We start from the raw sequence: 16,404 nt of genomic DNA, 5'->3' as shown, positions 1-16,404 counted from the left end.
TAAATAGTTATTGAGCAATTAATAAACACATTTCCACATTGTAGAGATCTTAAGTTTGACACGCATATCATGCTTCACAGTATATTTGATCTTGATATAGTTTATAACACAGTCATTCTGCATCAGTTTATTTACTAAAATATTTATGTTCCTTTGGTCCTTAAAACTGAAATAAAAGGCAGGAAATGACCATACAGCAGTGCGCGCTCATTAATAAGCAGCAAGTTATAAATAAATCTATCTGATGATAATTAAGCAGCCCTGTAGCAGATTAAGAGCGGAAAAGACTCCTTTCCCTCCGAGCTTCTTCTTTTAGTGCACGTAAAAATCGTTCGCTCGAATTAAAGAAATTGTAAGCAAGCATTGCAAATCACTTTTATTCACTCAAATAAATATTAAGTGCTGTATCCTTTGCTCAAAATTTTTTTTTTGTTTTATCCACGGCCCCTCCCGGGCTCCGTAGGGTTGTAATAGAGAAAGTGTTTTTATTCAAAAAGTAAGAAAGGAATAAAAATAAAATAAGAATGTATGATGATTAAAAACAAGTTAATTAAGGAATATCATAAATTCTGAATGATAGAGTTAATTTACTGCAACAATATAGAAAATTAAGACGGGTCACTTTTGACCTACGTTGTGCATCATAGATTAAAGTGGGTATTTTCCTCTCTATTAGAGATTCTCTGACTGGGGCTGCGCCCAGAAACTCCAAAATTACCTCCTTTTTCTATTTCTTATTTACACATTAACTCTCTTGGTTTTAAGTTAATCTACAGTTATTCAGTTACAAGTTTATCTACAGTTATTCAGGCTAACCGTTACCTTTTTGCCACCTGACACTGCTAGCGTGCAGGCGGGGTTAGCTTTGCATGCTAGTGGGGGTTAGCTTAGCGCCACCAGCCACATTTGGTCCTGCTAGCTTAAAATCCTGCTAGCATTTTAAATAATTTTAAACGGGTGAAAACATTACTGGAAAACTATTTAAAACAGTGTAAAATGTTAAAGTTTGGTAAACACATGCAGTGAGAGGAAATACAGGCTTTATCCGCCATGTTTTCACATCTGAGCGCTGGAACGCTGAGCTGGTGAAATGCATCATGGGATTGCCTTCGCTGGTAAAGATACATCTCACCCTGCCTTCAGAATTGGAGTAAAATAAAGATGCTGCTCATGAAGGATCATATGCTGCCTTCAGAATGGGACAGTCCTTTTCTTGGGAGTGCGCACATGCTGCGTAAAAATGCCGCCTAGTTGGGAAGCTGCCTTCAGAATGGAGAATTGCAGCAGCTGTGATTGGCTGACCAGTGTTGGGGAGCTGAAAACAAGTGTTGTGATTGGCTCAGTTTATCAGTAGTCAACATTCTACAAAAGGGAATCACCTTTCCCATTTCCCCAATTACTACTGCTCCTCCTCCTCCATTCCTCCACCTTTCTCCGGGGTAGGAAAGGAGGAGTAGCAAAAGTTTCTGGACGCAGCCGAGGTTTAGTGACTGTGGATGTTTCAGTGCTGACCCCTCACCTGAGGGACTGCAGGAGGTGGGGTTTATTCGGAGAACAGGTGAGATTTGGGACACGACCCATACCCGGTTTTTCCGATGTAAATCTCCTGTAGTCCAAGTGGGGCGCTGGTCTCGGTGTGGTTCTCCAACCCCAACAAACCAGGGGAGAGGAAGAGCCCGTTCTGATTCGTCAGGGTTTTCTCCAGAGCATCCAAAAATCCTAATATTTCTCCTGATCCAGCTCCTCTCCTCCCCCGGTTCCCCGAGAACTGCTCTCCGTACCAAGCTGTTCGGGTACCGGACTATCCGGAGGAGCTGCTCTAAACTCGGCTCCGCAATTCAACAGAGCTGCTGAAGGTACAGAGCTGTTCAGTTCAGCACTTCACCCTCTGTTTACACCCTTACTACACACAGGATACTACTATGAGCAGGGTTAGTATCGATATAACGTGTCTTTTGTCATAAGGCAACATTGTTGCATTGTATAACATTTTAGAAGAGTTATTCTAAATAAACATATTAGTAGACATCCCAAGTTGCAAAAAAAAATCCAGGTCAATCAGAACCCCCTCCATTTATTTTTTTCAAAGTTGAAATATATGATTGAAAATATACAAGTTATTATTATAGTATTTCTATTGATTTACATTTCTTATAACACACAATTAAGTACACAATTAAAGACAAATGAACAGACATATATTCCTAATCCCCTAAACCCTCCCAGTAACTATTCCAGCATGTTTACATTTTGCAAATGAGTAGTAATAAATACAATCATAAAGCATATCTGCTGAATTTAGGAAGTCTTGTAATATGTTATAAATGAATGCCAGCATTTATAGAACCTCCTAATTAACTCTCTGTTAGTAGAAGGCCAGTACTGGGTCGCTGCATTTGTTTTTTTCAAGCATGTTGGCCGCCTTGTGAAAAGATGTGGTGGCTGGCTTCACAAGTGTAAGTTTTGACCCTCCTAAATTTGGGGGCATTGCTAGTGGGAAGAATTTAAATAAAGACATATTAACTGATTACAATTGAGCAAACTAAAGAAACAAAATAATGTCTTCAGTGTTTGTGTTCCTGATGTTAATTAAACATTCAGTTGTAACATAGTTGAATCCTGTGCTTGACTGGGGCCGGCCATAAATCAGTATCTTCTAAAGCTACAGTACATTCATAGAACAGGTAAAAAAAAAAGCCAGAATTCGATGTCGTAGGCTGTTTACAATACAGTTAAAAATTAATGTGCTATTTAGATTTTTTTTCATGCTTTTTCTAGTCAGTAAAGGACTGCAAATATACCCCAGTGCAGAACTGAGAATTATGGAATTAGATTAGCAACTTTTGTCATAGAAAATGTTATAAAAAGATCATTTGTCTGTCATGTAATATATGTTTTTCTTTTACAGAAACAAACGTCCTTTTACCAGTCAATCTTCTTTGCTCACGTACACATTCTTCACACAAGGCTGAAGCGAAGAGAGATTAAGTGTTAGAATATGGAATCAACAAGTACTCTGCAAACTCTCACTCTTTCTGTCTGTGCCAACACATCTCAAAGCCAGATGCAAGAACCAGCAGAGCCAGAAAGTGCTTCCCAGTGTGGAGAAGATTTTAATCAACAGAGTGATCTCCAACAACACAAACTCCTTCATTCCGGAGATAAACTGTATGAGTGCTCAGAGTGTGGAAAGAGTTTTAGAGACCACAGTATTTTTCAAAAACATCAGAGCGTTCATACTGGAGAGAAACCCTTTCCTTGCTTAGAATGTGGTAAGAAATTTTCTGAGCTGACTCATCTTCAACAACACCAGAATATTCACATTGGAGAGAAGCTTTATCCTTGCTCTGAGTGTGGGAAACATTTCAGTACCAGCAGTGATCTGAGAACTCATCAGCACATTCACACTGGAGAGAAACCGTTTCACTGCTCGGAATGTGGAAAGAACTTAGCGTCGGTCAAGACTTTAAAAAATCATCAGCGTCTTCACACCGGAGAGAAACGGCACCAGTGTTCACACTGTGAGCAAAGGTTTTATCGACTGAGTAACCTCTTGCGACACCAACGCCTTCACACTGGAGAGAAACCGTACGAGTGCTCAGAGTGTGGGAAGAGTTTTAGAGACAAAGGTTGTCTACAAAAACATCAGAACATTCACACTACAGACAAACCGTATTACTGCTCGGAGTGTGGGAGAAATTTTAAGGAACAGTCTCAACTACAAAAACACCAGCTCATTCACACCAGAGAGAAACCCTACCACTGTTCAGACTGTGGGAAGAGTTTTTCTCAACGGGTACATCTCCAAAAACACCAGCGCATTCACACTGGGGAAAAGCCGCATCCCTGCTTAGAGTGCGGGAAGTGTTTTCGGAGCAAGAGTGACCTCATAGTACACCAGCGCACTCACACTGGAGAGAAGCCATACCAGTGCTCAGAGTGTGGACGGGGTTTTACTATACGCAGAAGTCTAATAATACATGAACGCATTCACACTGGGGAGAAACCGTACGAGTGCTCAGACTGCGGGAAGAGATTTAGTCAACATATGAATCTCTGCCAACACCAGATCATTCACACAGGAGAGAAGCGGCATCACTGCTTGCTGTGCGATAAGAAATTTCGAGACAATTTTGAACTCCAGTCGCACCAGCGCACTCACACTGGCGAAAAACCGTACAAGTGCTCTGAGTGCGGGAAGAGTTTTACTGTATGCAGAAGTCTGATAATACACCAGCGCATTCACACTGGAGAAAAACCGTTTCAGTGCTCAGAGTGTGGGCGGAGCTTTAGAGATAAAGGTACCCTCCGACAGCATCGCAAAACTCACACCGAAGAGAAACCGTATTACTGCTCAGTGTGTGGGAGAAACTTTAGGCATGAGAAGACTATACATAAACACAAGTGCATTAATAATGGGTTATACACTAATGATGTGGGGAGTGAAGCGTAGTGGCTAATGGGACTGCCATGCTCATTCTTGGTCATAGAGATTTGTCACCCTAAAGAATTCATATTCAACACAGATTATTACCACCCACACCACAGGAAAATTTAGACAGTTTCACTGACAACTGCAAAAGATTTCCTGATTTCAGGTTGATCTTAATCAATGATGATCTGGAACTACCTAAACTCTGCCGGATAGTGGATCTTCAGAATTTGGACTAAGCTCCACTGATTTAGGTGCTTTTCAAGGTTATGGGCCTTTAGTCAGTTTTATTCTTATCACCTGGGTGCAAGGCCATGAACAAAAAGAACCTTGAAAGAAGCTTCAGGCTGTAGATACTAGTTTTGTTTGTGATTTCTGCACAACCTAAGCAGAATCTCTTGAAAGACTTTTTCATCTACTAATGAAACTGTGTTTTAACATAAAGAAAATTTGTTTTAATGCAGGGAAACTGTTAAGGTGGAATGGAAAAGTGTTTTAAGGTGGTAAACAATAAAATAAATGCTTCATACACTACAGTAGACCTAGTGTGGAATAAGTTACTCAGATTAGTAGTTTTACAGTAAACTGCTGTATTACAATTTTTAAGGTAAGACTTATTTTCTATCTATTTATTAGATTACTTTGAAATTTACTGGTTTTCATTTACACCCCATAAGAAAAACTTGACCCCCCAATTATCATTGTATAATTCGCACCCTGGCTTTATAGGCAAGAATCCACATTAAGCCAGTGACGGGAATGTGACAGAGAGAGAAACTGAGAATAATAACTGGTCATTTATACATTCAACATTTACATTTTAATTTTCAATTTTTGATTCTGTATCTGTTGTTCATTGAAAACTTCATAGAGGAATAATATACTAATAATAATTAGTAAATTACCAGTTTGCAGTATTTGATATTCCACTTTGTCTTTTATTAGATATTAAAAAGTGGGGCTCAGCAAAGTGTTTTTTTTTTTTTTCATGAATTGTGGAATGCAGAATTCCCTCACTGGAAAACAGTCAAGCTTGAACTTGTAAATTTGTAGAATTCAACTGACATATTATTGGCTGCTACAAAACAAGTTTTGAGACTGTAATCTACAAAGAGGGCAGTACCAGTGCTGGCCATGCATGGTGCTCATACTTTTGATTCAGGCTAATTTCCATTTCTATTGTTTTTATACTGTAAAAAATGAAAATAAAATGTAATATTGCTTAAAGCGTAAAGAAATGTTTCATCTTTTTTTTTTTTTTTGCTCTGAAGGGACTGTAGGGTGCTGGAACCTTAGTGTATTCCCTTGTATTTTATTTATTTATTTATTTATTTTTTTTTTTCATATTTTTTATTCTAAAAAACAAACCGTGGAGCAAAATCCTTACGTCATCCAAACTCTAAATTTGGAAGGTAAGTGTAGGTTGAGATTTTGGTTTGTGTACATTTTTTTCTTCATTTTATAAATGGAAATAAAACAATTAAAATGGATGGTTATTGTTTTTTCTTTTCATCGTTCAAGAAACTGAGGATTTATCATTGCCAGTAATTACAGATACATCAAGGAAACGTGTTACATTTACTTTTCTTAATCAAAAAGCCCAACATGTAACATAAAATAATATATGTTCGTCAGAGAATGTTCGTCTTGTCATTTTTCTGAATACTGAAGTTTAAGGCCAGTGTCTTGGGCGACTCAACTAGGATTTAATTGTAGGGTGTATAGATTCACCCTAGACTAAATTTTCTTTTCAGTGGGAAATTTACATTCTAAATGTTGTGTTGTTAAAGACTAGGCTTAATCCTTGTCTCCCAAACAGCCCCAATATACTAGTGCATCTATAAAAAAAATTATATCAATATAAAGTTATTTTATGTCAGTAATTAAGTACAAAATGTGAAACTCACATAGTATATGGATGTATTACACATAGATTGGTCTATTTTAAGTGTTTATTTCTTTTATTGTGGATGATTATGGGTTACAGGTGAAGAAAACCCCAAAAATCTGCATCTCCATAAAAGTTGTCAGCAGAGGAAAGAATGAGGGGACTTTGGACTTGATATAAGACAGTGAACCAACACCAGCAGATGACATGACTCTCCAAACCATCACTGATTGTGGAAACTTCACACTAGACCTCAAGCAGCTTGAACTGTGTGTCTCTCCACTCTTCCTCTAGACTCTGCTCCCTTGATTTCCAAATGAAACGCAAAATTTATTGATGATCAGTGATGGTTTGGTGAGTCATGGCATCTGCTGGTGTTGGTCCACTGTGTTTTATCAAGTCTAAAGTCACTTCATGCTTTCCTCTCCTGACAATGTTTATGGAGATGCCGATTTCATCTTCCAGCAGGACTTGGCACACTGTTCACACTACCAAAAGTACCCATTTGTCTTATGTAATATTCTAATTTTCTGAGACACTGATTTTTGGGTTTTCATTGGCTGTAAGCCATAAATATCAACAATAAAATAAATAAAGGCTTAGAATAGATCATTGTGTGTAATACATATATATATAATACATAAGTTTCACATTAGGAACTGAATTATTGAAATAAAGTAACTTTTTAATGATAATTAATAATGATAATTTTTTGAGATGTACTAGTACAGTAATTTTAAGATTTAAACAGCAGGGCCAAATCCTCCAAGATCTGCAGTCCTGATAGGGGGCGCTGTTCTATAACTATACAACCGATCGTAGAAGTAGAAGAAGATCCTGTTCTGATCAGCGGTTCACAGCTTCCTCCAGATCCTCCTGATCAACCTCCTCTCCCTGGTTCCCTGAGAGCTGCTCTCCGTACCGAGCTGTTTGGGTACCGGATGATCCGGAGGAGCTCTTGTAAACCCGGCTCCGAGCTTCTACAGAGCTGTTAGAGGAAGAGGAGCAGGAGCTGCTGAAAGTAGGTGTTCCTGATGTTCTCTGTTGTTGAATACCTGTCTGGGGTTCTGTGCTGATAAACAAAGACCTTCCTTTCCGGCATTTCAACATTTATTCAACGTTTGAAGGTGTTTAAAGGGGAATTAACATTGATTTAAATTTTAAATCTTATTTATCAGAATTTAATACTGAAACTGTTCGTTTCATTCCTCTTTTTACACAGTTTTAAAGCAGTGCAGTTATTTGATGCTTCTACAGTCTGTATAGATTAGAACCATAAAACACTCATAAAAAGAACATCCCCTGGTAACATTGTACATCTAATATATTTTTATGAATTTCTAAAAATTCCCTTTGGGTTACAAAAAGTATCTATCTATGTCGATATCTATCTATCCATTTTTATGTTGCTAATGGAAAAAGCAACATTTAAACAATCGTTATTTAACCTTGCCTAATAGACACTGGATAATGTTGAAATTCTGACACTGATTCAGTGTAGACCTGGAAAATATATCGATTATTTTTTGTATCTTCATAAATGTTCTTATTTTAAGAAAATATAGGAATATCAAGGATGGTGCAGTACTGGACAAACACCAACCCAACTGTACATTTTATAACAGTGTAAAACTTCTGTTTAATTGCATGATTTGCAGCACTGTAAGGCGCTCTTAAACTCCTTTAATTTTCCTCAAAATCATCAGTGTATCTTCTATATCTGGGGCGCCTTATGTATAAATTTTACCAGTTTACCAGGTTGTAAGGAACAGTAAAGCCACTCTGCTGAAGTACAGAGTTATACAGGAGTTTCAGTGAAGTTTCTCCAGCTCCGATTCTGGAACATTATTAGCATTAGCTGCTAAGTGCTAGCTTTTTTCGGTATGTACACTGGACAGGGGACAGGGACAGTCTGTCACAGCTTCTGTATTCAGTCATTGATTTCTTTATCTGAATCTGACGCATTTTAAGCGACAATAGTAAGGAACAAGGATGTCACTTTGTTGGTAATCTCCACAGATTTTCTCTTGAAAACTGTTTATCAGGGTGAGGTAAAGCACTTCCTCTTACTTACAGTAAGCTTAGATTTCCAATATTTTCAACAGCAGTTAGCAGCAGTGCTTGGCAGCAGAGCTAGCCCCAGTTAGCAGCAATGCTAGTAAATGCCCCCCGACAGAGCTACACTGTGAAACCCTGAGTGTTCCAGTAAGCCATTGGCACTATCAGCTAGCAGTTCCTCCCACGTAGCTTGTTTTAACATGCAGGGTACAGTCAAATATACTCGCCTCTGAACAGCAAAAGAGCTAGCGTTGCGGTTAGTGGCTAATGCTAATGCTGCTTATTGCTGGAGAAACTTCACTGAAAGTCCTTTATAACACTGGACTTCAGTGGAGTGGCTTTACTGCTCCTTACAACCTGACTGCTGAAATTCATAAAGAAGGCTCACTGGATTATAAGGTGCACCAGTGATTTTATTTTGACTGGTGATTTTGTTGAGATTTAACCAGTTTTCAAATCTTTTTTTTTTTTTTTTTTTTACAGAAATGATTGACGACTTATCCTCAGAAATCTCCTGCTCCTAAAGTTCATTAGCAGTACCAACTTCCACATCCGGAAACACGTCCTAGAGGAGAGTCTTAATCTCCTGAAATTATAAGACAAAATGGAGTCCAAAAGTAGCTCCAGTACCCCACAAGAGTCTCCTGACATCCCCAGTGCTGAAGCATCCAGCAGTAGAACAAAGACAAAAACAGGAGTTAAAACTAATCCTGTCTGCTCGGAGTGCGGGAAGAGTTTTACTCGACAGAGTAACCTCAAGATACACAAGCGAATTCATACGGGAGAGAAACCGTACAAGTGCGGGGACTGTGGGAAGAGCTTCCGTGACGGAGGTGATCTCAGATCACACCAGCGCATTCACACTGGATATAAACCGTATTACTGTCCTGAATGCGGGAAGAGTTTCAAGCAACACAATCATCTACAACGGCACCAGAGAATTCACTCCGGAGAGAAGCCGTACGAGTGCTCAGATTGTGGACGGAGTTTCAGAAACAGGGGGACCCTCGTAACACACCAGCGCATTCACACTGGAGAGAAACCTTATAAGTGCTTATTTTGTGAGAGGAGATTCAATCAACAGAGCAATCTCCAATCCCACCAGCGCACCCATACTGGAGAGAAACCGTACGAGTGCCCAGAGTGTGGGGAAAGATTTACTTGCAAAAACACCCAACAAAAACACCTGCAGATTCATACTGGAGAGAAACCACATTACTGCGCAGACTGTGGGTGGAGCTTCAGACATCTGAGTAGTTTAAACTCTCACAAGTGTATTAAGATCACTCGTGGTGTTGGTGAAAATGGTGAAGAGTGTTTTTATTTTTAGATATTTGTAAGACATATTGTAAGTCCATATTATTTGTGGGATTATACAGGTGTCAAATTGTACACCTCTTCTTATGCTTAACATCATACATTCACATTCATGTAATATTACAGATCATTATTTTAATTAATTAATTAACTAAAACTCCCTCCATCACTGCAATGCTTTCTATTCTATGATTGCAAATGCAAGCTACCTCTGATATATAGGATCTCCGCCTCTTTTTTAACAACACATCACCATACCTGTCAAGTTTTAGATTTAAAAATAAGGGATATTTTCCTCTGTCCGCTTAAAGCCGTCCCACCAGCCCAACGAAGGTTCAGTGCCCCTTACATTTTAAGACAGGTTTACAAAATTTTTTTAAATAACCACATGTGAACCACTTACACACTACAATTAGATTATCAGAATCTGAAATGTTGTGGACATTCCTACATATGTCATTCTTTTAATACAGCCAAATTAAAAAAACTTTTCTAGATATTAAAAAAGTTAAGATTTCATGTCTTTTTTTGCCATAAATGCACTCTTTTATATTATATATTTTTTTATTTATTTAATAGATTTAAAATTAAACAAAGGGTGCACAAATTCTGCAAAATGACTGTTGGTGACCTAAAAATAGTATCATGAGCTTTTACTAAAAGGACATGGACCACATATATTCCATCAGTAAAAATTAGTCCTAAGGGGCCTACACAATTAATAATTTTTAATTAATACTTCTTTCTTTTGATCACTCAACCCCTGATCAGTTCAGTTCATTTCGGTCCTCTCCACATTTTCTAGTTAAACTGAGTCACAAGCTGTATTTTTTTATTTTAAAAGGTTTAATCTGTGTGTTTTATTTCGGAGACGAGTATTTTTAAACAGCTATCAGAAAAATCTCATCACAGTTTACATGATTAGCCTACCATTACCTTTCATTTAGAAAAATCGCTGAATATCCAGATATGTTTTAACATCAGCAGCTCCGACTAGCTGCCTGAACTCACAGCGACGGGGGGCTTCCCCACACTGACCCTCTATTGCAAGCTGATTGGCTGTTTCTCCTGAAAGGCGGGACTTTCTCCTTGAACCGGCTCCATGATTGGTTAAGAGACACAGCGGGGTCAGTGCCCTGTCTCCTCAATAATATATATATTTTAATCTTAATATAATACGGGAAATTTACGGGAAAATACTAATACGGGAGGACGGCGGGAAAGAGGAGTAAAATACGGTAGTTTCCCGGACAAAACGGGAGACTTGACAGGTATGCACATCACAACACAACCAGTGCACGTGGAGGAATACAGTGCTGATACATCAGCCACCATCACAATGGGAATGATGAGGGGACAGACTGCCACCTACCTACCCAGAGAGAGCATGGCATATTGAGCTGTGGCTGCAGTGAAAAAGCTATTCCACATGAAACACAATTGCCCTCAGGACATTTTTTTAACAGTTTTTAGCTGATGGGATATGGCTGACCCATCATCTTGGCTGCCAACACCAATGAAAGCAGTGATTGGTAGAGAGAATATTTGTTTATTAAAAAAAAACTAATTTTATTAAAAATATATATAATTAAGGATGATTAAATGGAAAGAGTATAGAAAAATATGTCTGGATTTGATGATAAATCAAGAATTAATTTGGAAACTTTAACAAATGATGTAAAAAAAAACTTTTAAAATCATTGTTGTACTGTAAAATACTAAATATATCTTCAGTTGGAAGTCTATTTTCTGTACTCAAATTCTTTTTCATTATTTTCATTTCTGACATGCTGTATGGAGGTGTGAGGGAAAGTGATGGCCATTATTAGACTTCACTGAGAATTAACCCAGTTAAACCAGTTGTATGGGATAATGGTTCAGTGTTGACTACTGGCTCCACACTGCCATCCAGTATGTCCAGGTTAATTTGCTACAGTCACTTTATCCTGATTGTCATGTTTCCATTGCAGCCAATTCACACAAATAAACTTTAACAACAACACAAATGTTTTATCTTTTATTTTTGAATATTTAAATAGTAGTAATAATAACACGTAATATAAATATATTATCTTTAGGAAGCAAAAAGGGTTGCATGTAGAATTGCCCTGAACATTCAAAACTTTGAAATGATCTTTGGTTCAATGGCAGAATTTTAACACTAAACGATGCCCAATGGGCAATCTTAAGTAAAGGTTGTTTTAACCTGCAGCAACTGCTTTAACATGCTGACTCTACCTTATGAATACACTGAGAAAATTCCAAATGTGCAAATCTGTCCTCAAAGCTGAAAGCAGCAAAATAAAATTCAATAAAATACTTACAGCATTTCTCACACTAGAAGGCACTCTTTAAATATTTTAACTTACCAAAAATCATCAGTGCACCCTATGTATGTGTTTTACCAGTCAGGTTGTGAGGAGTGGTAAAGCCACTCTGCTGAAGTACAGCGTTATACATGAGTTTCAGTTTCCACCGCTATCAGCACTAAGTGCACATCTACAGACAGAGAAATGAATGTCAATGGATTGTGATGAATGTCCACCAAATGGGTTCCATTTGCTGGCTTTAACGCTTCCAAATTATCCAGCTTTATTTTTTTTACTTTTTTACTAGAGGGTTCTAATCAGAAATTATAACAAATCTCATGTGATATTAAAAAGGCATGTTTAAAGCAAGTCCACTAATTACCTTAGATTATCTCTCAAGAAATACATTTTAAAGAAATAGTTGACTGCATGTTTAAATAATTGATATTTATGACAAAATAAAATTCACTCCTTGCCACTAGCACTCATTCCCATTACTGGAACTCACTCCTGTTACTGGCACTCATTCCTGTTACTTTTTACTTTTTTGAGCAACAGGAATTAAAGTAACAGGAATGAGTTTTTATCATAGAATTAGCAAAAACATGAAAAATAGCTCAATTGCCGCTATGCTAATAGCATGAGGGCACTGAGCACATTCTAGTGATATCACATGAGAATTAATTTAGGTGACAGGACAGTGTTGAGATTGAGCTCTTCAGTCATATTTACAATAAGATCAAACATACAGAAAATCTAATGAGGGAACTTAATTGTGGTCTTCCCATGATCTTCAGAATAACCAACTGATCTCACTTCCTGTTGTAGATGTGACGTGTAGAACGTTCCAGATGGGATATTGCTTTATGGGAACAGGACGGAGTAATAAAATGTGTATTTTAACTGAAATATTATGGATTTATTATGAAAAAAAAATTAAATCATAGATGGGATTTGGAGTCACACAACAATGCAAAGAAATTCATATCTGAAGGATATTAATGATTATTTTTCAGTGTTCTAAGTAGTTTTTATTAATGTTTTTAATTATATATACATTGCTTTTGCAATTGCAAGACACTAGGCTTAATAATGAAATGTATTTTAAAGTTATTTTGTGTGCACATTCATACATGTAATTTCCTGGGCAAAGAAATGGCACCCATTCACTTCTCACACTTTTGTTTAGTTCAGCCAACAGAATTAACCCAGTGGTTTTCAGTGCCGCTGTTTTATCAGGTGTAACTCTCCTACAGTCCAGGGGGAGGCGCAGTTCTCTGTGTGGTTCTCAAACAGCAGTAAAACATAAGAGAAGAAGAGCCCGTTCTGATCCGTCACGGTTTTCTCCAGATCATATAAATTATTCCTGATATTTCTCCAGATCCAGCTCCTCTCCCCCCGGTTCCCCGAGAGCTGCTCTCCGTACCGAGCTGCTCTAAACCCGGCTCCGCGCTTCTACAGAGCCGCTGGAGGAAGAGGAGCAGGAGCTGCTGAAGGTACAGAGCTGTTCACACTCTGTTTACACTACCTTACACACATCACATGTTCGGGGAAATTCTACATTATACACCTTTTGCTTCCTAAAGATGATATATTTATATAATTTCTGAATTATTATTATTACTATTTTTAAATCTCTACTATCTCTTCCTACACTGCAAGAGAAAAGTCAAAGCTATAAGAACAGAATATAAATTAGATTTACTTATTTAATGTATTCCCAGATAGCAAAAAAACATTGAATCAGTGTTGATTTTTCCATCATTAATGCATTGAAACAGAATTGATTTATTTATGCATATCAATTTTACGTTGATTTAACATTGATTCTGCCGGTACTGTGGGCTTGCATTAGAAAAAGGGACGTTTAAAAAAATTAATTCTTAGTATTGATATTATTAATTATGAAGAACACCTTTCTCCTAAAAGCCCCAACCTTAAAACCTTTAAATTAAAATTTATTTAAAAAAAAAAAAGTCAAATGAGCGCTAGATTTCTCTCTAAAAAATGTTTATTTGGGTGAGTAAAGCGCTTCTGTTTGTTTATAGTAAGCTTAGACTTCCAAAATTTTGTCTAAGGGTGAGTTTTCAGTGAAGTTTCTCCTGCACTAAGGCTGGGTGCAGCAGTATTAGCATTAGCCGCTAATAATTTGCCACTAGCGCTAGCCGCAGTTAGAGCTAGTAAACACTACCGGATAGCGTTAGACTGAAGAACCCTGAGTGTTTCAGTTACCCGGGGCGCTATCAGCTAGCAGTTCTACCCATGTAACTTGTTTTATCACAGTAAACACGCAGACTACAGTCGATATTCGCAAAAGAGCTACTGGCTAATGCTAATACTACTGCACTCAGCATGGAGAAGCGCTGGAGAAGCTTCACTGCAACCCCTGTATAATGCTGTACTTCAGTGAAGTGGCCTTACTGCTCCAGCTCCTTAATTTCTGACTGGTAGAATTCATACATAAGGAGCACCACATTATAAGGCACACTGTCAATTTCTGGGAAAATTAAATTATTTTAAGGGCGCCCTATAGTCAAAATAGAAAAATATGGTAACACGATGCTCTTGTTGCTTTCTTGGACTCACTTTCATAGCACAGATTAAGAAACGCTTAATAGTTTTGAATTTATAATTGTTCTGTGATTTATTGCTTTTTGTTTGTTGTGAACTTGAGAAACTTTATGTTCAACCTCCCAATTTGGTATAATTTTGTAATACTTTTTTTCTGTACCTCCACCAGTGACAGTGACGCCCTCTTCCATGTCTACACCATCTCCTAGAGTCTGTCACACTTTAAATGTATCTCTAAAAGCATTTCAGAAAGCACCACAAAGAGGAATATCACACCCTGTTTCAACAGTATGGATTTCAGTGATCTGGAATTCAGTGGTTTGGAACTCTCCACTGTTGAGCAGGCATCCCCAGGTGCTTCTTGCTCCAACGTATCTCACCGTCGTTTGCCGAAAAGTACCATAAAGAAGAGATCTCACCACTGCTTAGAGTGCGGGAAGAGTTTTACCCAACGATGTCACCTGAGACTACACCAGCACATTCATACTGGGGAGAAGCCCTACCAGTGTCCAGACTGTGGGAAGAGCTTTAATCACCCAAGTAGTTTCCAGATTCACCAGCGGACTCATACTGGTGAGAAACCGTTCAACTGCTCAGACTGCGGGAAGAGTTTTAATCAACAAAGTCATCTTCAGGTCCACCAGCGCGTTCACACTGGAGAGAAACCATATCAGTGCTCCGAATGCGGGACCTGTTTTAGTCGCCAGAATAGCCTCCAACGTCACCAGCTTATTCACAAAGGAGAAAAACCCTATGACTGTTTAGAGTGTGGGCGGAGCTTTAGGAACAAAGGTACACTCCAGTCTCACCAGCGCACTCACACAGGTGAGAAACCCTATCAGTGCTCAGACTGTGGGCGGAGCTTCAATCAGAAGAGCAATCTTCAAACCCACCAGCGCACCCACAGTGGAGAGAAGCCATACGAGTGTCCGGAGTGTGGGATCGGTTTTGGTGACAAATGTACCCTCATAAGACACCAGCAAATTCATACTGGAGAGAAACCGTATTTCTGCTCAGAGTGTGGGTGGAGCTTCAGACATTTGAGTACTTTAAAATCACATAAATGTATTAAGATCACTCGTGGTGTTTCTGAAAGCAGTGGAGCAGAGTGTTATTATTTTTAGGAATTAAATGCAATGTCCTTCTAGAGATTTAGAACATTCTGCAGTGGCGGTTTCTTCATTAGGGTGATCAGGCACCGCACCACCACAGGGAGAGAAGGAGGAAAAAAGTTTCTAGCACATTAAATCAGTGTTAAACTAGCGTGTGATTGTTCTAGTCAGCCATTCCTGCCTCTGAATGTCATACACCAATCAGTGTTAACTTTCTTTTTTCAGAGTTTCAGGCTCTGCAAGGCAATCTCAATGGGTTCTGGGATGGCTTGCCCTAGCATGCTTGCGTCACTATCAACCTGGGGTTTTTCCACTGCTGAGGGTTTAGAGACAGTTAATTATGAGACTGTTGCTGCTGTTAGAAGTCCAGTTCTGATCTCACAGTTAGCCTGTTAGCATAAACTGGCTTCCTGACCTCTGTCCCTACAGTGGCACAGCAGCGCAAACATGTCGTCTACCAGCCCAATTCTAAATGCACTAGCCATGCTTTCTGTGGACAGGGAACTAGTCAGAGGGGGATTAATCACTTTACTGATTAAAAAAACGTCAGATGAGACAGTGAGTGGTGTAGTTTCTTATTTGTACTTGCACTTATTGTATCTCCCCAACTGTTTAATTGTACATCTTTTGTTTGTTGCACATCACACCAATCTATATTTTGTGTCTGCTGCCCCTAAAATTAAACACTGTCTGATGAAGACTGAATTTAATAGTTAA

General features: G+C 38.4%; 2 protein-coding genes across 5 annotated transcripts in view; both read left to right on the top strand.

The window, feature by feature from the left end:
• Positions 1–16,404, top strand: part of LOC103034975 (zinc finger protein 239) — a 40,935-nt gene extending 24,531 nt beyond the window's left edge. For 2 of the 3 annotated variants that reach the window (XR_007424533.1, XR_007424532.1), the window contains exon 2: positions 14,745–16,404. The gene's annotated coding sequence lies outside the window, so the exon portion shown is untranslated. Of the gene's footprint in view, positions 1–13,086; positions 13,501–14,744 lie in introns of those variants that run through there. The other variant, XR_002649449.2, reaches the window with a different exon arrangement.
• LOC103034432 (zinc finger protein OZF) lies at positions 1,384–5,904 on the top strand. Of its 2 annotated transcripts, none has more exons than XM_007260935.4 (2): positions 1,384–1,856; positions 2,909–5,904. In XM_007260935.4, exon 2 carries the CDS (start codon positions 2,999–3,001, stop codon positions 4,451–4,453), a length of 1,455 nt encoding a protein of 484 aa, XP_007260997.3. In that variant the 5' UTR covers positions 1,384–1,856; positions 2,909–2,998; the 3' UTR covers positions 4,454–5,904. The 2 variants fall into 2 exon arrangements, with proteins under 2 accessions (XP_007260997.3, XP_007260998.3); XM_007260936.4 differs by having other exon boundaries at positions 1,384–1,931.

The sequence above is a fragment of the Astyanax mexicanus genome, chromosome 15 (assembly GCF_023375975.1).
Source record: "Astyanax mexicanus isolate ESR-SI-001 chromosome 15, AstMex3_surface, whole genome shotgun sequence".
Classification (NCBI taxonomy): domain Eukaryota; kingdom Metazoa; phylum Chordata; class Actinopteri; order Characiformes; family Acestrorhamphidae; genus Astyanax; species Astyanax mexicanus.
The sequence above is the reverse complement of the archived record's forward strand: the minus strand, read 5'-3'. Positions and strand labels throughout refer to the sequence as shown.